This window comes from Rhinatrema bivittatum, chromosome 3 (assembly GCF_901001135.1).
Source record: "Rhinatrema bivittatum chromosome 3, aRhiBiv1.1, whole genome shotgun sequence".
In the NCBI taxonomy this organism is placed as follows: Eukaryota; Metazoa; Chordata; class Amphibia; order Gymnophiona; family Rhinatrematidae; genus Rhinatrema; species Rhinatrema bivittatum.
Window position 1 is genome coordinate 230940253 of NC_042617.1, and position 20852 is coordinate 230961104.

At 43.2% G+C, this 20852-nt stretch overlaps 1 protein-coding gene across 21 annotated transcripts in view; it reads right to left on the reverse strand.

Moving 5' to 3' along the window:
* AFDN (afadin, adherens junction formation factor) overlaps positions 1-20852 on the reverse strand; it is a 1391435-nt gene that overhangs the window by 664926 nt on the left and 705657 nt on the right. For all 21 annotated transcript variants that reach the window (XM_029594302.1, XM_029594301.1, XM_029594288.1 and 18 more), the window contains one exon: positions 601-866. In XM_029594302.1, coding sequence (XP_029450162.1) covers positions 601-866 — 266 coding nt within the window. The remainder of the gene's footprint in view (positions 1-600; positions 867-20852) is intronic.

The window sequence follows — 20852 nt, forward strand, 5'->3', positions numbered from 1 at the left end:
TCTCAGACAGACTCACCCAGGAGAACCAATGTTTTACCTCAGGAACTTCCTGCTAACCTTCTTTTCCTGTTCATCCAGCCTAACCAGGCAATAGCCCAGAGCACGGGATGCTTGCCTATCATGCAAGAATACTGGCAGACAGAGAATACTGGCAGATTGAGGTCAGCTTGAATGCATATAAGGGGTGATGTCAGCCAACATGGTGATCTCTATCTTCATCTGCTAGTCAATAAGCATAATCCATTCATCTGGACTGGTCTGACTGGATGAAAAGGAATCAATACTTTGTTGTACTGAAAGAAGGAAAGATTCCAAGCAAGGCATACCCATTATAATTTTTTTAATATTTCGTGTTAATTTCCTATTTGAGACTTTGTGAAAAATCTCACAATACAAACATTTTTTAATTCTGCTACAACATCCAAATTGACTGTCAGCTTAAATAATTAAAATTCTTATTTTAAAAGAAAAACATTTTAAAAACCCCATAAATCCACAAATGACAAGTTTTAAATTGTGTGTGTTATATTGGGAACTTCCCATAACAGCTTGTTGGTAATTGGGTGGGGTAGAAATTTCTATAAATAAACAAATACCAACCTGAACTATCCTACTAAGGTGGCAATCAGCAGCGAGTTCCAAGCCTTGTTTCTCAGCCCAGGCTTCAATGTGACCCAACTGCTGGCGAATGATGGCTCCCCAATAGTGAGAGCATAAGCCTGAGTCTGGGTCAGTGACCAGTCTGTTGAAGAGCCACATGTTGACAAAGTGAAATAGCTGAGAAAACAGTTGTATAGTGAGCGCAGCATTTACTCTGCAGCGCCGCAGAAGAGACATGGCCCCAGTCAGTGTGTGCAAGACATCATCTACAGAATAGGACAGAGACAAGGGACATTAAAGAGGAAAAACTGCAACATAACATATTCATGAAATTTCAACAGCAAAGCTTAAATCCTGCAACAGTACTTTGTATTCTATGGCAGTGTTTCCCAACCAGTTTTCCATAGCAGACTAATGTGCCTTCAGACCTGATTAGATATGCCATGGAAACATCACCACTGTCTGATATTCAGATTCAGGCCAACACCTGGGCTCTGCTTTCAGCACCTCACAGCTGCAAGTAGGAACTCCTTTCAAAGAATGTGTGTTATGTGTATTTTTCACTCCATAAGACGCACCTGACCATAAGACGCACTTAGGATTCAGAGGGGGAAAATTAAAAAAAAAAAAATGGTGTGCTAAACCGGATCTGTTCCCGGGCAACTGTGCGTCTTATGGAGCAAATTAGGGGAGTGCATAAAATTTTTTTTGGTCCCTATTTCATTTTCGGATCTGGGGAGGGCCATTTCGGTCCACACTCCAGATCAGAAAACTTTTATCGTTCTCTTTCTGTGGAAAACCTCCCCCCCATCCCAACGCTTTAAATTTAATTAACTACAACCCCCCACCCTCCTGACCCCCCAAGAAATGCCAAAAGTCCCTGGTGGTCCAGCGGGGGTCCGGGAACGATCTCCTGCACATGGGCCATCGGCTGCCAGTAATCAAAATGGCGCCGATGGCTCTTTGCCCTTAGTATGTCACAGGGGCCGACCCTGTGACATACTAAGGGCAAAGAGCCCTAGTAAGGGCAAAGGGCCGTCGGCACCATTTTGATTACTGGCAGCCGACGGCCCATGTGCAGGAGATCGTTCCCGGACCCCTGCTGGACCACCAGGGACTATTGGCAGGACTTGGGGGGTCAGGAGGGTGGGGGGTTGTAGTTAGTTTTTTTTTTTATATATATATTCGCTCCATAAGACGCACAGACAATTCCCCCCCCCCCACACACTTTTGGGGGAAAAAAGTGCGTCTTATGGAGCGAAAAATACGCTATGTCTTTTCTTCTGAGCATGAGCCCTGGAGTGTGGAATTAATGGATAGCATGCAAGGTATGGATAGCCAGAGCCCACTTTGTTTGTTTTTTACATTGTGTGCACATAGTACCTCTTCTCAATCCTGAGCTTTCTCCTCTGTCTTTCCAGCCTCTGTTTTATTCCCAGGCTGTGTGAAACAGGGAGACCAAGCATTGAGCAGTGGTTGCGACTAATTCTGAATGCTGGGACCAGCAGAAACAAAGGAGCTTTGGCAGCCACATGCAGAAGCCACGGTAACTAACCAAGCCAGCTACCCACATCACATTGACTTCTCTTTTCTCCCACACTTGTATGTAGAGGGAATTGGTCCATTGTAATGAGTTCATGTGTGCCTCTGTCTCCTCTCTTCATTTTAAAATATGGGTATGTGTGTGGTGGGCTTTTAGTGATTCCCTAGTTCTTCTTTTGACCATGAGTCCTCTCCATGTCTGCACTGCCTTTCCTGTGGAGACTGTGGTGTCTTAGGTTTGAAAAGGTTAGGAAACACCTTTCTATGGCACATAAAATATAACCGATCTATACAAGAAAGAAGCACTGGCAGACATATCTTTTTTCTAGTTCTTTGGATTAATGAATTCAGAGAAGTAAGAAATGTTTCTTTTAGCTATAGAGGAAGTGTCTATAAAATACAAACTGCAAAAATGTAACTGTCATGTTATAGATTGCGGGCCATGCACCAGAGAACCTTTCAAAACCCCACAATCATAGGCCTTAAATCTGGCCATTAGGTGTTGCACTTGGTAACAATTGTACAGGTTGTAATTGCAAACTGTTTGTGCGCTTTATTGAATCGTGCATTCAAAAAGGATGGCTGTGTACATTATGCTCATGTCATAGGGAACTGGATAAAAGTGAGACATATGCAGAGATAACAGCAAGGAGAGACTAGAAAAAGAGTAAAATGAAAGAAAAGGAGACAAAAAACTGAGAACCTTGATTAGCATGTCCATTGGTTTCTCTGTAAGTTTTCAGTTTTCAATTACTGTTTCAATGTATCCGCCCCTGAGGCGACAGTTCAGTTCTTTGTAAACCGGTGCGATATGTATTCTATACAGGAACACCGGTATATAAAAATTAAAAATAAATAGATACATAAATAAATAAATAATGGGCTTGCAATTACTAGAAGCCTTCTTTGTTAGTGGACTGCTAGATAAACACTCAATTTTGAATCATCTATTATCTATATGTCCCTCATTTTTTGTAGAACAGGTATATAGCAGCAGAAGTTTTTGTGGCAATATCAGCAATATGATAGCAGACAGAAGAGACCAAAGAGGCAGGAGCCATCTCTTATTCTTTTCCACAAGTACTGCTATCCCTTTTTCTAGGTTCTTGTCCATTTGAATCAATATATTTTGAAATAGGGCTGGACTAGAACTCTCAACCTTCATTTTTTTTTTTTTGTTTGTAAAAACTGGTATAGGAGCTGAATTCCTGCCTGAGGCTACCTTAACAGCAGGTTTCTATTGTATTTTATTTTTAATAGTCAATCCAGTTGCCTTTTTTTTTTTTTTTTGAGTTGTCAGCTACACCACATACACATCAGAACCAATCTCACTGTCACTAAAAACCTTGATGAGGTGTATGCAGAAGGGGAACATTAGACAGCTTAATTCTTAGACTACCGCACAAGATTCTGCATGCTGTATTTAGTTGAGATCATATATTGACAAATGTAAACTAAATACGAGGGCTGAAAGATGGAAGCTGTTTGAATTGGACTGTCATCCCCAACAAAGAAATGAGGTATCTCACAAAGAGGATAAGTGGATAGGTATGAGGACAGACATACAGAATGAAGACAAGGAAAGCATAACTATCTGGCAAGCTATGAATACAAATGATCAGACTAGGTAGCAAAACACCAGACTTGCAAACCCTAATGGCAGAGGCATATTTAGATATTGTTGCTGTCATACTGACATGATTAAATGAGTTCTATGACTACAATATAGCCATACAAGGATAGTCTGTTCAGCAAATACAAGGGCAAGCAAAAAAGGGGAGGAGTAGCACCTTAAGAAAATGACATTAATATACTTGAAATGTATGGGAAATAGGGAATGGAAAAGCATAACAAAGGTGTTTATTTGTAACATGTGCTCTCTAATAACATCAGAAATCTCACTGTTGTGTTACATAGATATCATATGCTTCAAGCTTTAGTAAATGAATAGCTTCTTGTACACACTTGGCATCAGAGCTCTCAATTTACATTGCTTTCAGAAATTATTCAGATCTTCACTTTTTCCACATTTTGTTACATTACAGCCTTATTCTAAAATAGATTGAGGCGGGAAAAATGCATATTATCCATTCATAATATCCCATAAGGACAACGCAAAATCAGGTTTGTGTAATAGCACATTTATGTAAGTATTCAGATCCTTTGCTACGATACTCAAAGTTGAGCTCAGGTCCATCCTGTTTCCATTAATCATCCTTGAGATGTTTTGCCAAATTGACTGTGCAGTCCACATATTATAAATTCAATTGATTGGACATAATCTGGAAAGGTACACACCTGTCTACATAAGGTCCCACAGCTGACAGTGCAAAATCAAAGTCATGAAGTTGAAGGAACTGTCTGTAAACCTCCGGGACAAGATGTCGAGGTGCAGATCTGGGGAAGGGTACAGAAAAAACTGCTGCAACATGGAAGGTCCCGAGAACAAAGTGGCCTCCATCATTCTTTACTGGAAGAAGTTCAGAACCACCAGGACTCTTCCTAGAGCTGGACACCTGCACAAACTGAGCAATCGGGGGAGGGAGGTGACCAAGAACCCGATGATCATTCTCACAGAGCTCCAGCATTCTGCTGTGGAGATGGGAGAACCTTTCAGAAGGACAACCATCTTTGCAGCACTTTTCCAATCAGACCTTTATGGTATGATGGCCAGATGGAAGCCACTCCTCAGTAAAAGCCACATGACAGCCCATTTAGAGTTTGCAAAAAGGATTCTCAGAACATGAGAAACACGATCCTCTAGTCTGATGAAACCAAGATTGAACTCTTTGGTCTGAATGCCATAAGTTGCCAAACTGGGTCAGACTGAGGGTTCATCAAGCCCAGCATCCTGTTTATAACAGTAGCCAATAGATCCCATGCTGCTAATAACAGTAATAGCAGTGGTTATTTCCTAAGTCAACTTTATTAATAGTAGTTTATGGACTTCTCCTCCAGGATCCCAAGGCCCAAGTCAACGGTGAGTGAGGAAGTCTTGACACAGGCTAGGCTATAAATGGGATCCAAGACTCTATGCGAAGAAAGGCTTATGACTTGAAACAAGGCTGATGGTTTAACAGTGCGAGGCACATGACTGGAGCCTAGCTGAACTGGAACAGAATACTGAAGAGGGGAACCAGGTAGGGGGTTCTCAGTAGCAGATGAAATGACACAGGTGGTGGTTAAGCTGGTAGTAGGGCAAGCACACTGATGTGGCAGTGACTCTTGGATATAGTTGCCTCCGGCTCAGGAGTCTACTACAGCTTCGGTCTGAACTGAGTGTTTTCCATAAGTGAGACACATAGGTACTGTTAGCAGTGGAGATGAAGCAGGATGGTGCAAGGCTACCTTCCAGAGACTTCTCTTTACAAAATTTTCCAATCTCAAGGGTCACTGCCGGACAAAATGACCTTGGGCTGCACTGTAGAGACAGAGGTTTTGTTTCTCATTAAGTGAGAGTCGGGTATTACCCAATTGCATCGATTCTTCAAAGGCATCCACCTTCAGTGTTTCTGTGATGGGTTACAAGAGATTTGTAGGTCTGGGAACCATGAACGAAGTCTGCTGGGAGTTCTTTTTTTCACAAGCCTGATCCTGGAATCTCAGGTCAATATGAATAGCCAAGGCAATGAATGCTTCAAGGAATGGAGGAAAGTCCCACACTGCAAGTACATTTTTTATTCTTCCGGATAGCCAAACCGCCATTTTTTGGCAGGGGTTATCTTCACCATAACCAAGTTTGTAAGCTAAGGCAGTGGTCCCCAACCTTTTTTGCATCAGGGACCGGCTTCAAGCAAGACCATTTTTCCATGGCCCGGCAGGGCGGGGCAGGGGCGGGGCTTTGGTCATATGGGGGCAGGGTTATGGAGGGGGTTGGATTTTAGTGCACACTTATCATTTAATTATGACATTTATAATGTGAATGTGACTCAACTCACCATAGGTTCTCACATGCATGGCACACTGACCCATGATCATCACGGGGCTAGATGTAAAAGTACAGTTTGTATCCACGGGAACCCCCCTGACCCACAATAATGGATGTAAAGCAGAATTATGACATTCCCCATACTACTCACCCTACAAAAAAGATATTCTGGTTCTGGTGACATCTCAGTAACAGCAACTCAAACTCCTTCTACTTCCAGGCTCAATAGCCCTACTTATGAAAAGACAGCAGTTTACCACCAATGCATGTCCTCTTGAGAAAACACAACAAATAAGACCGATACAAACACTTACATGCTAGCAAAATATTTCATCTCGGTAACAGACACAGAACCGACCTAACATACTCCCAGGATCTGTAGTAATGCACAAACTAATCCGCACACAGTTACACCTGTATTATGGAATACACTCAAACAGGAGCAACCCTATCTATGAAAAGGCAACACTACAAATATTAAATCAGGTCCTAAAAACCAATACACCTCTTATTAGGAAAACAGAACTAGCAAGCAGCTATAGATCCCCACAGAGAAATAATTGTAAAACTATACTAATAAGCAGAATAAATGTTTCAAAACAGCTATGAACAGAATAACATCCAACAATTAAAAACTCATAAAAACTATTAAACATTCTCCAAACACCAATAAAATATTTCAAAAAAGCAGACATCACACAATTAAAATGGCAGTCAAGAAAAATAAACTTAAAAAGCCACCTTTACTTACCTCCTCCAGCAGCTCTCCTTCTCCCCTTCCCTGCAGGCCATGGCACACACCAGAAGCAGCAGTAGAAGCTAAGCTCTATACTCATGGTCCTCTTCCTTAGTGCCCATGTCTCTCACACACACACACCATACCAGTCATGCCCCCATGACCAGTTTCTGTCTCTCACACACCAATCATCTCCAGTCTTTGGCACACGCACACTAGTCACCTTCCTGAACAGTTTCTCTCATGCCATACACACACACACAGGCTTCCCACTCCCGTGTTCTACTTACATATATGGGCTTCTCACTCTCATAATCACTTTCTCTGTCTCTCTCTCACACACACACCAGTCTCTCACTCCCATGCTTGTTCTCTCCACATGCACAGGCTTCTCATTCCCATAATCACTTTCTTTCTCTCTCTCTCACACACACACACATCAGTCTCTCACTCCCATGTTCTCTTTCAGATATACAGGCTTCTCACTCCCATGCTGTGTCTCACACACACCCAGGTTTCTCACTCCCATGCTCACTCTTCACATGCACAGGTTTCTCATTCCCATAATCACTTTGTTTCTCACACACACACACACACCAGTCACCTGATCTCTCTCATGCATACACACACAGGCTTCCCACTTCCATGTTCTGTCTTACATATACAGGCTTCTCCCTCACATGCTGTGTCTCACACACACCGTTTCTCACTCCCATGCTCACTCTCTTCACATGCACAGGCTTCTCATTCCCATAATCACATTCTCTCTGTTACACACACACCAGTCTCTCTCATTTCCATGCTCACTCTCCACGTGCACAGGCTTCTCATTCCCTGAATCGCATTCTCTCACATTCACACACACCGTCACCTTACCAACCAGTCTCTCTCTCTCATGCATGCACACTCACCCAGGTTTCTCACTCCCATGCTTTCTTTCACCCCCTCCCCCCAACACCAGGCTTCTTACGCCCATGCTTTCCCACATACCCAGACTTCTCACTTCCATGCTTTTTCTCTCTCTCTCACACACACATCAGTCACCTCCCTGACTGTCTCACACTCTCACATACACATCAGTCATCTCCCTGAGCAATCACTTTCATTGTCTCTCACATACACACACATCAACTCTCTGACCAGTCAATCACACACAAGCTGGCTGGCTGCTTCTCTCTCTCTCACTCACTTCCTCTCCCCTCCCCCGGAGCACAAATGGGAGCTGCAGCAGCCTCCTCCTCCAGCCCCCGCAGGCCAAGAAAGAAGCATCCCATCGGCCGCGGGAGGCTCATGCTGCTGACTCCTTTCTCGATTACCGGCTGCTTCAATTGCTCGGGGGCCGATGCTGCAGCCGCCGCTGCTACTTTCACGCGGCACTGCTCTTTCTTCTTCCCGCGCACCGCGCATCACTTCCTGTTCCGGGTCACGGGGGGGGGGGGGGGGGGGGGGCGGGCGCGCGGGAAGAAGAAAAGGCCCAGCCACGAGTGCCACAGCTTCCTCTAGCCATGCTGCCGTTCCCACTGGGCTTGAACGCGCTGATAGCCCGGCGGCAACGGCAGCAGGGAAGGAAGAGCAGCAGGAGAGACTGGGAGCATGCGACACACTGTCGGTGCTTGGCGGCGGCACGCGGACCGGCAAAAATCCCCAACGGCCCGGTCCCGGTCCGCGGACCGGTGGTTGGGGACCCCTGAGCTAAGGTATGGAATTCTACCACATATTCGCTAATGGAACGATTGCCTTGATGAATACGAAGGAGTTCTGTGGCAGTGGACGTGATGCACCCAGGTTGATCAACGATCAGGTGGAAAAGCTGAATTAAACTATCCAAATTTCTGAGAAGCAAATTATCTTGCTCCCACAAGGAAGAGGGCCAAGCGAGAGCAGGACCATCCAACAGGTACAGTATATACCGTATACACTCATGTATAAGTTAACCTTTTAGATCTTGCTCATTGAAGGAATTATTTCCTGATGCCCTTTTACATATCTTAGTTAACTAGACCCAAATATGGTATAAATATGGTATTAAAAAATTTGTGTAATGAAAAGTATATGAAAAAATGTTCCACTTGTGGAACACTGGTACCTAAAAGGTTAAGGGTATTTTTAGGCCACAAAATAAAGAATTATCTGTCACCCATGAATAAGTCGAGGGTAAATCCTAGGGGGCTTATGAAATGCTGAAATAATACACAGAAACAAATCTATAACTTAAAAAAAATAGCTTTTATTTTTTTTAAAAGCAGAATAAAGTGTCTCAAACATTATCATTTAACAACTTAAGAAAATCTCTTATTTACCAGTACAAATAGCTATTAAATGAAGATTATTCAAATCCTTCCAAGTCTGATTCTTCATCGTCGGAATGTCCGAATAAATTGGTGATATTAGCATAAATGTTGTCTTCACTGTCCCCATCTATTGAATCATCTAATGCTGATTCATCTTTGTCTTCATAGATGGTGCTGTCTTCTGATCCAACCATAGCATTACTAATACCGCATTTCAGGAATGACTTCTTGATCATTTCTGGTGGAATTGACTCCCAGGCATCCTTTACCCATTTCGCTACCAAATCAATGTCTGGTTTCATCAGGTTCCCTTCTTTTGTTAACCTTGCTTGACCAGAACACATCCACTGTTGCCACATATGCCGCAACTGGTCCTTAAAAGGCTTGAGACAGACATCTAAATTGCTGGAGCATTGATGTCATCCTTCCTGGTATCATTGCTAACATGATTGCCATTTTCTTTGCATTGTCCTTCACATCCTCTATCATATCATATCCTATCCCTTTGTGCACCCCTTTGAGCATCCCATAGTGTTAGCCATTCCCCATGTTCTTTTATATCCCTTGTTAACAATCTCCATATTTAAATGTTTAATGTATTTGACAAAGGTAAAGCACGAGTTCCTGCAAATGTTTAAATGTAAACCGATGTGATATGTAAAATCGAACACCGGTATATAAAAATAAATAAATAAATAAATATGTGCACGGAACATATCCCACACCAATAGTTATGGCTGTTTTCTTAGCCCCTCACCTGATCATAACCCCACACATATTGCACAGCCACCATTTTGTTACCTCATCCATCCAGCCTTTAGGATGAACCCAGTTACAAAAGCTGGAAGTTTTAGGTTCTTCAGCATCATTTTCCTCTTGAATACCACCGGATGCAGTTATGTGCTATCTGCCAGACAAGACAGGACCACCATGAAATGGGTCTTTTTTTATTTTATTTTTATTTATTTATTTTTTACGAGTACAGACTTCTCACCAACACCAGCAACAGTGTGACTGCCAGGAATATAAAAAAAATGAATTTTTATTCGCTGCTGAATAATGAATTTGTGGAATGAACAGATCTTTTCATCAAGCTCTTTAGGCAGTTTCTGTGAAATCTTTGTGCGCTGCAAAGGCACAATCCATATTGGTTCATGAACAGCAAACAGCAACCAGACAATGCTGCAAATTCTTTCACACCTTCAGTTGCTGAATATTTTTCTTTTGCCATTTGAAGGGCAGGAATCCTAATGCTCGATCAAGTCACAATGTGGCCATTCTGTCTGCATTCCATTACCCAGTCATTCAAATCCTTTTACTTTTATTCAAAAGGCACAATTTTGGAAAGTAAGGCTTTCTTTGACTTTGGAATGTCTAGCAGCTTTTCCTTATTTTTCTCCAATCTCTGACAATTTTTTCACTAATGTCAAATTCTCTTGCAGCTACCCAATTACTGGCCTTCTTTGCATGTTCTATAAACTCCAGTTTCAGCGATGCAGTGTAAGATGTTCTAGAGATGAAATTCTTGAGGGTAAGAAGTCATTATTCTAATCTATCTGAATCCTTCCCTCCCTCCCCCCCAAGGCTGTCCCTCCTGTTTGAATCCTTCCCCCCTTCCGATCCCTTAACTCACCCACTATCTGGACAACAGCAGCACTTGTAGTTGTTCAGGAACTTCCTCTCTCCTCCCCTGCGGTGTCCCAATGTAGTGGTATGGTCCCAAAAAGCAAGGTAGGTGATCTAGAAAAGCCGTTAGGACAACAAAGGAGGTAGACCCCAAAGTATTTTTCAATTCTTTATTGAAGTGGAGATGTGTTAAAAAATTACAGCCCAACTCTGGCCGAGTTTCGCCATTTAATTTGTTACTTGGAGTGGAGACTCTGATCTGGACGCAAAGCGAAAGGAGCTAATAGAAGAATTGAATCTACATGATTAAGATTCACTTTCAAAAGAGATAAGATTTAAAGCTACTGCGGATCACAGATGCACAAGCCTATAAGCTTGCTTAGTAATACTGGCTAAACGCCTCTCAGATATTGGCATTACAGGAATCTTAAACATGCTATTATCAAACCTATTTTGAAAAAACCTACCCTGGATCCATCCGACCTTACCAACTTTCGCCCCATCTCGAATTTGCCTCTCATCACTAAAATCCTTGAAAAGTCAGTCAACCGGCAATTAACTGATTACCTAGATGAACACAACATTCTCTCACAATCTCAATACAGCTTTCGACGACATCACAGCACTGAGACTTTACTTATTTCTCTGTCTGATTACATCCTCAAAAGCCTTGACAAAGGCCTTTCACATATCCTGATCCTCCTGGATATTTCATCTGCTTTTGACACTGTCAACCATAAAATACTGACTAAACGCCTCTCAGATATTGGCATTACAGGATAAGCCCTCCAATGGTTCCAATCCTACTTGCAAGACAGACAATACTGTGTACAAATAGGCAACTGCACCTCCAAACCTATCCCCCTCCCACAAGGCATCCCCCCCAAGGCTCCTCCCTCTCTTCCACTCTGTTCAACATCTATCTCCTCCCTCTCTGCAACCTTCTTTCCAGTCCTGCACTTCATTTACGCTGATGATGTGCAAATCCTTATACCTGTAAAAGACACACTTCAAAAAGCTACTGAGACCTGGAACTCCACTCTATCGGTTATTAATACACTCCTGACAAGAAACTTCCTAGCACTCAACACTGCCAAAACAGAGCTTCTTTACATCATTCCGCAAAGCATTTCCCCTCCCCGGGAGCCAGGCTGCAATCCCCACTCTTCCACTGTCTCCAACCAACATGTTTGCAGCCTTGGCATCACCATCGATAACCATTTTACTTTCAAAAAATTCATCAACAATACTCTCAAAGCCTGTTATTTCAAACTACACTCCCTCAAAAAACTCAAACCCCTACTACACCTCAGCGACTTTCGCACCATCCTACAAGCATTCATTTTATTCAAAATTGACTACTGCAACGCCTTGCCGCTGCAATTACTCCAGAATGCCGCTGCACGGATCCTCACTAACACCCACAAAAGCGACCACATCACCCCTGTACTAAAACACCTTCATTGATTACCTGTCGCCGAAAGAATAACATACAAATCTCTCACTCTCATCCACAAAGCACTCCACAACCAAAACATGCACTGGTTCACAGAACACCTCACTTTTTACAACACAAACAGACCTAGAAGGCAGCAACACAGAGCAACACTACTTATCCCTTCACCTAAACAGTCTAAACTTGGATCCACTAAAGCTCGGGCATTATCTTTAGCGGGTCCTGTCCTATGGAACAAGCTCCCACCCATCCTACATCAGGAACCTTGCCCAAAAAAATGTAAACAGAACCTGAAAACTTGCCTCTTCAAACAAGAATACTCCTAACAGCTCACCTCCCCCCCTTATCCCTCTGCTCCCCTAACTTATATGACATTCTACTTGTAATTAGTTATATTGTTATGCCACATAATTTGTAAATTGTGCAGTTTTCTCTTTGCTCTAGTTAATTTCTCTCTCCTTGTATGTTATGTTACCTTGTTGTCTGTTGATCAATTGTATGCGCATTGTTCTTTGTTTCATTGTAAAGCTATTTTAGCTGCATTTCGTTTATTGTGAACCGATGAGATGTTCCCAACGTTCATCAGTATATAAAAGCTTCTAAATAAATAAAAATATATAATCCTGAGTCCAAACATACTTATCTAAGCCCCTGAGGCAGCCGCTGTGTAAACGGCAAAACTCGGCCAGAGTCTGGCTATAATTTTTTTTTAACACATCTCCACTTCAATAAAGAATTGAAAAAGACCTTGGCATCTACCTCCTTTGTTGTCCCAATGTAGTGGTATGAGAACTTCTCCCTCACCACTCCTCCGGATCCCTTAACTCAAATGCTCAATGCTGCTATAAGGATGATGATGAAATTGTGGGCACTCTGTCGCGTCCCTCTCTCCTCCCCCGCGGGGTCCCAGTAGCACGCTTTGAACAACATAGCTATAAGTTCGCCAATCAGATCCTGGATTGGGAGGATGGAGGACATGCTTGCACAATCTCAAGTCCTGTTGTAGTTCTGATAGCAGCGAGTAGATGAGTTAAGGAATAGGGAGGAAGTGCAGAGGAGAAGCTGTCCAAAATCCTCAATGGAACACCACAGCGGAGGGGAGAGGATCTGCCACGTACTTGCGATCTGGATTGGCTACAGTCAGAGACAGGATGTTGGCCTTGATGAGCCTTATTCTGACTCAGCATGGCAATTGTCATGTTCTTATGTTCTATAATTTGCATGGTTACTTAAGTTAGTGACTACATTGCCAAGTAAGCAAAACAGTTAAGCCAGGGTTGTAAAAGCCCTGCTTGCGTAAATTTCAGGGGTTACGCACATGGCCAGGCCCTGCGCGTGATGCGCACATTTTCAAAAGGGCCTGGTGATGCACGTAACTCCAGAACCACACAGAAGTGCCGGGCCTAAACAAAGGGGCGGGCCAGGACAGCGCCATGCAGTGGCCTTTATGTGGCCATTGGATAGTTCACTTCCTTCGTGTAGTCATGAATATAATATTTGATAAAGAATTTCATGTCGCCATTTAGCTTGCTTGTGCTTTACTGGTTGTGTTGCAGCATGCATTCAAGAGGCTAACAAATTTTCGGGTCGATACAGTATCGTTCGGTCGAAGATTGCCCGTCTGTAACGTGCTCGGAGCGCACAATTCGGGCGCGTAAGGCGATCCAGCGATACAGTCTCCAGTTTCACGCGTCCTTAGCGCTTCTTAAAACAGACGCATAACCCTTTCCGCACGCGGCATGTAAATGAACGAATTAGCTGTATAATGCTGTATAATGAAGGAATTAGCTATTCCCCTCCGATACCGTAACACGCGCTCAGATTATCTCCTTAGTAACCTGCTGTTTTGCCGCGGCCTTAACGTGTTAGTTTACCGCCTCCCCCTAGTAGGTGTTAGGACTGTGAGTCTAGTAACAAATCCATCGACACCGCTTAAGATACTCAAAAACAATAAAACACAATTAAAAAAAAAGCGATACAGAGATGATCGAGAAAATGTAATGCTGTGGGACACATGAAACCTGTCAGAAAAAAAAATAAAAATTTTTAAATACCTGTCAGAGGGCCGCGTGGGTCCAGGCGGCAGGCGGGCGGCGGGATCCGGGGGGCGGGTGGTCGCGTGTTAAATCTAGGCTGCGGGCGGGTGGGCGCCTGTTCCAGGCGGCGGCGGGGGGGGCGGGTGGACGCGCGTTAGTTTCAGACGACCGGCGGCGGGAGCCGGGGGGCGGGTGGTCGCGTGTTAAATCTAGGCCGGGTCGCACAGGCGCGCATTCATTCACTGCCGGTGGGGGCTGCCTTGGAGGAGGCAAAATAATCTGTAATCCTCTGGCCAAGATGAAACAACTCCAGTCTGGCAGCCCTGGTGCTGCCTTGGAGGAGGAAGGTCTCCCAATCCTACAGCATCAACCTAGTGCAGCAGGAAATGATCACATAGCAAGGACCTGTGCTCCAGGTGGTGCACTTCCCTCTCAAACAGAGGATGTCTCTCCCAGGGCCACTGCCCAGGAGGGAAGGGTTAGGTTTGTCCAGCATAGTTGGTGATTTAATTATTAAGAATGTAGACAGCTTATCACCTAGATAAGATTTTAGACAGTGCTGGGAAGGGGGGCCAGCAGTCGTGGGTACATGTGGGCAAGAGTGACATAGGAAAATACGGGAGGGAAGTTCTGGAAGACAAATTTAGGCCCTTAGGTAAAAAGCTGAAATCCAGAACCTCCAGGGTAGCATTCTCTAAAATGCTCCCTGTTCCACGCGCAGGTCCCCGAAGGCAGGCAGAGCTCCAGTGTCTCAAAGTGTGGATGAGACGATAATGCAAGGAAGAGGGATTCAGTTTTATAAGGAACTGGGAAACATTTTGGGGAAGGGAGGAGTCTTTTCTGAAGGGATGGGCTCTGCCTTAACCAGGGTGGAACGAGGCTGCTAGTCCTAACCTTTAAAAAGGAGATAGAGTAGCTATTACATTAAATCAAAGGGGAAAGCAGACAGTCGCTCAGGAGTGCATGGAACGGAGGGAGGTATCTTCGAAGTATACTAATGAAGCATTAGAGTTAGGGCATTCCAACAGAGAGTTCCAATAAATAGAAAAGTAGTCCAAGTGCCTATAATTAAAGGCTCACCTGAGCTAAAAGATTCCAATTTATCCCTGTCAACTGAAAAGCAGAATATTAATACAAACAAAAAACACATTTTGACATGTTTGTATGCTAATGGCAGAAGTCTAAGTAGTAAGATGGGAGAGTTAGAGTGAATAGCAGTGAATGATGACAGACTTAATTGGCATCTCAGAGACATGGTGGGAAGAGGATAACCAATACCAGGGTACAAAATAAATCGCAATGATAGAGGAGCAACTTGGTGGTGGGGTTGTGCTTTATGTCTGGGATGGCATAGAGTCCAACAAGATAAAGATCTTGCAAGAGACTAAATGCACAATCAAATCTTTATGGGTAGAAATCCCTTGTGTGTTGGGGAAGAATATAGCAATAAGATTATGCTACTATTCACCTGGTCAAAATGATGAGACAGACAGTGAAATGCCAAAAGAAATTAGGGAAGCTAATAAATTGGCAGTGTAGTAATAATGGACCAGATGGTATAAATCTCAGAGTGCTGAAAGAACTGAGAAAGGAAATTACAGACTTCCTATCGGAAATTTGTAAACTATCAACATCATAATCTATGGTACCTGAAGACTGACGGGTTACAAATTTAACACACATTTTGAAAAAGGGATCAAGGGGTGATCCAGGAAATTACAGACCAGCAAGTCTGACGTCTGTGCTAGGCAAAATGATAGAAAATAATATAAAGAACTAAATTGATGAACATATACATAAGCATAGTTTAATGGGACAAAACCAACATGGATTTAGCCAAGGGAAGTCTTGCCTCACAAATGTGCAACATTTTTTGAGGGCGTAAACAAACATGCGGATAACAGTGAGCCATTTGATAGAGTGTATCTGGATTTCCAGAAAGTACTGAAAGTCCCTCATGAGAAACTTCTTAGGAAATTAGAAAGTCATGGGATAGGTGGCAGTGTCCTCTTGTGGATAGAAAGGGAACTGGTTAAAAGACAGAAAACAGAGCAGGGCTAAATAGTAAATTTTCCAAATGGAAAAAGGTGAATAGTGGAGTGCCCCAGATCTATTCTGGGACCAATGCTTTTTAATATATTTATAAATGACCTGGAAATGGAAACAACAATTGAGGTAATCAAATTCTCCGATGACACAAAATTATTCAAAGTTGTCAAATCACAAGAGGATTGTGAGAAATTGCAAAAGGAGACTGCAAAACTGGGAGCCTGGGCATGCAAATGAAATTTAATGTAGACAAGTGCAAAATGATGCACTTAGGGAAGAGTAACCTAAATTATAGCTACAAAATGCAAGGTTCCACTTTAGGAGTCACTCAGAAAAAGGATTTAGGTGGCATTGTTGAAAATATGTTGAAATCTGCTCAGTGTGCAGCAGCAGCTAAGAAAGCAAATAGAATGCTAGGGATTATTAGGAAAGGAATGGAGAATAAAACAGAGAATATCATAATGTCTCTATTGCTCCATGGTGCGACCCCATCTTGAGTATTGTGTTCAGTTCTGATCACATCTCAAGAAAGATATAGCAGAATTAGAAAAGGTACAGAGAAGGGCGACCAAGATGATGAAAGGGATGGAACAATTCCCCTATGAAGAAAGGCTAAAGTACTTAGAACTTTTCAGCTTGGAGAGGAGATGGCCAAGGAGAGATATCATAGAGGTCTATAAAATGAGTGGAATGAAATTAGTTGTTTACTCTTTCGAAAAGTACAAAGACCAAAGGTCACACAATGAAGTTACTGGGTAATACATTTTAAACTATTAAAAGAGAAAATGTTTCTCTTCTCAACTAATAATTAAGCTCTGGAATTCGTTGCAAGAGGATGTGGTGAAAGCTATTAATATAGCTGCATTTAAAAAAGGTTTGAACAAAGATCCTGGAAGAAAAGTCAATTAACCATTATTAAAGTAGAGTTACTGAAATCCACTGCTTATTCTTGGGATAAGCAGCTTGGAATCTATCTACCCCATGGAAGCAGAGTGCTTCCTTGTTTGCTGGGTTCCAGCCATCCTCTTCTTGCAGGAGATATGATTCCCCATCTGGTTTGGTGGGAAGATAAAAGCTTGGCTCAAGGGATGACACTTACATAGCTGCTCTGCAAATGCATAAAACCCTGACCCAGAATCAGGTTGTCCATAAATGATTTAGCACCAAGTTCCCCAGGAGCATGTGTTGCACTATGGAAGAGAGGCAGCACCCTTGTCTTTGCTCCTGTCCCAAAGCGTGTGGTCTACTCACCAGCCTGACAGCCAATTATCCCAGGCCAACTGAGGTCACTCATTGCTGCATTACACTGGTCTACATCAATTTTGCTGACCACAAGGTAACATGATCTTTATGTATTTTAGTGTGATGAATCCAAAAATCACATCCGTTTTCTCCAGTCACGTCCGATTTTTCCGCAAAACGCTATCTACTCAAACTGTTATAGCAATAATGTAACATTATTATTTAGATATGCTGAATACGCAAAAAGACAATTAGATAATTAATGCGCAGAAAGACATGCTGAATATGAAATCGGTATAACCAATAGTAAGACTGCTTATTAAACAGTTTAAAACTGCTGACATCGGCATTTTTTGGCTATATAAGCAGCGTGAAAACAGATGGCAGCATTCAGTCGTTCAAGAGGCTTAGAAGTCACAGCAAATTTAACTCTGTTAAATCTGTTTTTGTTGAATATGTCATCCAACACTCGCATAGTTCGTGGAAGGTGCCGGAATGACCCTGATATATTCTGTTACATTTCTGGTTGTTTTACAACACCCAAAACAAAGGAATAGCCCGCTAGAGAGAAATTTAAGATCGGTGAAAAGAATGTTAAGAATCAACACTTGTTAATCCTCAGAAAGTGTTGCTCCCCCCATTGCATATACAATTTGGACTCATGAAACAGTTTGTTAGGGCTTTGGATCAAGATGGTGAGTACCTCAAGTACCTGTGTACCAAATTTCCTGCTCTTTCACAGGATGGCCTGCAAATTAGGCTTCTAATCAAAGACAGAGAATTCCTCAATACCATGAAAACCATAGAAAAGGATGCTTGGTCTGCTTTTTCTGACATGATTACAGACTTTCTAGGCAACTTCAAAATTTGTTGATTACTTTTCAAAGACTGGGAGCAAACATGAGTGTCAAATTGCATTTCCTTGATAGCTACCTGAACTACTTCCCCTCAAATCTTGGAGCTATGAGTAAAGAACAAGGAGAACGCTTCCATCAAGACCATGAAACCTAGATATCAAGGCAGATGGAACACAAACATGATGGCAGACTACTGCTGGTGTTTACAGCATGAAAACCCTGATCATAATTATTCCAGAGCATCCAAAAAGAGAAAATTTCTCCCTAACAATTAAAATTTACACAACTATTGTTCTCTTGGTTAGACGATAATATATTTGTTTCATGCAAAAAACAAGTCTAAGTGCTATCGCTTCTTCAGAACTTATTACCCTTGATATTTGACTTTATAATCTTTAATAAAAAGGAAAATTGGATCTTACCTGCTAATTTTTGTTCCTGCAATACCACAGATCAGTCCAGACCAGTGGGTTATGCACTCCCACCAGCAGATGGAGGCAGAGAAAAAAAACCTTCGAGGCACTGCTATATACACCATTAGTGCCACCTGCAGCTCCTCAGTATTGGTCGATCCCCAAGCAAAAAGCGACTGGAACCAACTTCAAACCAACTTAAACAACTATTCACCCGAACAAGGTGAACATCAAAAAACAGGAGGGTTGGATTCCCCTAAAGTAGGAAATCCTACCCCGGATCTTCGTTAATATTGGCATCAAAACTATTTCCTTCAGAATTCTTCAATACAGTAGTTAACTCAAAGGTCAGCCCATCTTTCGGCATTCACATCTGGGCAGGCCTCTGGACTGATCTGTGGTATTACAGGAATGAAAATTAGCAGGTAAGATCCAATTTTCCTTTCCTGAACATACCAAGATCAGTCCAGACCAGTGGGATGTACCAAAGCCACCCTACTGTGGGAGGGATCCCGAAAGACCCGCTCTTAGAATCCGTTCTCCGAAACTGGATGCCTCCGGCGCCCTTATGTCCAAGCAGTAATACTTGGAAAAGGTATGCAGAAAGGAGCAGACCGCGGCTCTACAGATCTCTTGAGGAGAAACCAGCTGGCACTCTGCCCAGGAGGCCACCTGTGCCCAGGTGGAATGAGCTTTCAAACCATCCGGAACGGAGTGGCCATTGTTAATGGTCTCCTTCAGCCACAGAGACAGACTGGCCTTGGATGCCTTGTTCCTCCACTTAGGACAAAACAGGACAAACAAATGATCAGACTTCTGAAAAGGATTGGTAACCTTCAAATAGCGTAGGAGGATTTGACAAACATCCAATAAATGCAGATCTCTATCCGTCGCCGAGTTGCGAGACCAGTCCGGGAAAGCCAGGGAGCTCTACAGACTGATTAACATGAAACACCGACATCACCTTCGGCAGAAAGGACGGCATCGTACGCAAGGACATCCTATCCGCCGAAATCCGTAAAAACGGGTCCCGGCAGAACAGTGCCTGCAATTCCGAAATACACCGCGCCAAACAGATCACCACTAAAAAGACCGCCTTCAGTGTCAGGTCCTTGACCAAAGCCTGCCCCACCAGCTCAAAGGGCAGTACACATAAAACCCGGAGGACGAGGTTCAGATTCCACGCCGGACACAGTTTCCGAACAGGCGGCCTCAAATGCTTTACCCCTTTGAGGAAGTGAACTACATCCGAGTGGCAAGCCAGGGATTTGCCGTCTATTCATCCCCTGAAGCACCCCAGAGCTGAAAATTGAACCCGGATGGAGTTGTACGCCAGGCCCTTGGAAAGTCCCTGCTGCAGAAAAGCTAGAATGTGGGGAACAGATGCCGACCCTGGCCCAACTCCTTGTTGCACACACTTGGACTCAATCACCCTCCATATTGCACATAAGCCAATGAAGTCTTTTTTTTTTTTTTTTTTAACTCTGTAAGTAACAAAAAAAAATCCCCACAGGGGTACTTTCCTTTAGAAGGCGCTGGAAGAGGGCTTCGGGGCATGGAGGGAACCAGTCCCCTGGCTATCCAACTCCCCAGAATCCGAGGGCTCTACAGCCGGGGGTGTCCACCCCCCTGTTTGCCCTGCTCCACCCAAGGGATGGCCCACGATTGGAACCTCACACCTCGAGGAGCCCTGCTAAAACTCAGTCCAGAGCTGCAGGATGCCCGACCATCATCTGCTGGAGACAGAGAAATACTGAGGAGCTGCAGGTGGCACTAGTGGTATATATATATAGCAGTACCTCGAAGTTTTTTTTCTCTGCCTCCATCTGCTGGTGGGAATGCATAATCCACTGGTCTGGACTGATCTGGATATGTTTAGGAACATCTCATTTGTGAAAAAAATTGACATATTGCATATCTTTTGACTTCATATTTGGAATCAGCACCTTTCATTTGGGTAAAATCAGCAAAAATAATTAAGTCAGCAGAAAACGTTTTTTCAAATGTAGACTTGTGTTATGTTCCTTTTAGGATTCTGACTTAGAGGCATTCAGTCTTTATCCCAGATGGTAGCTT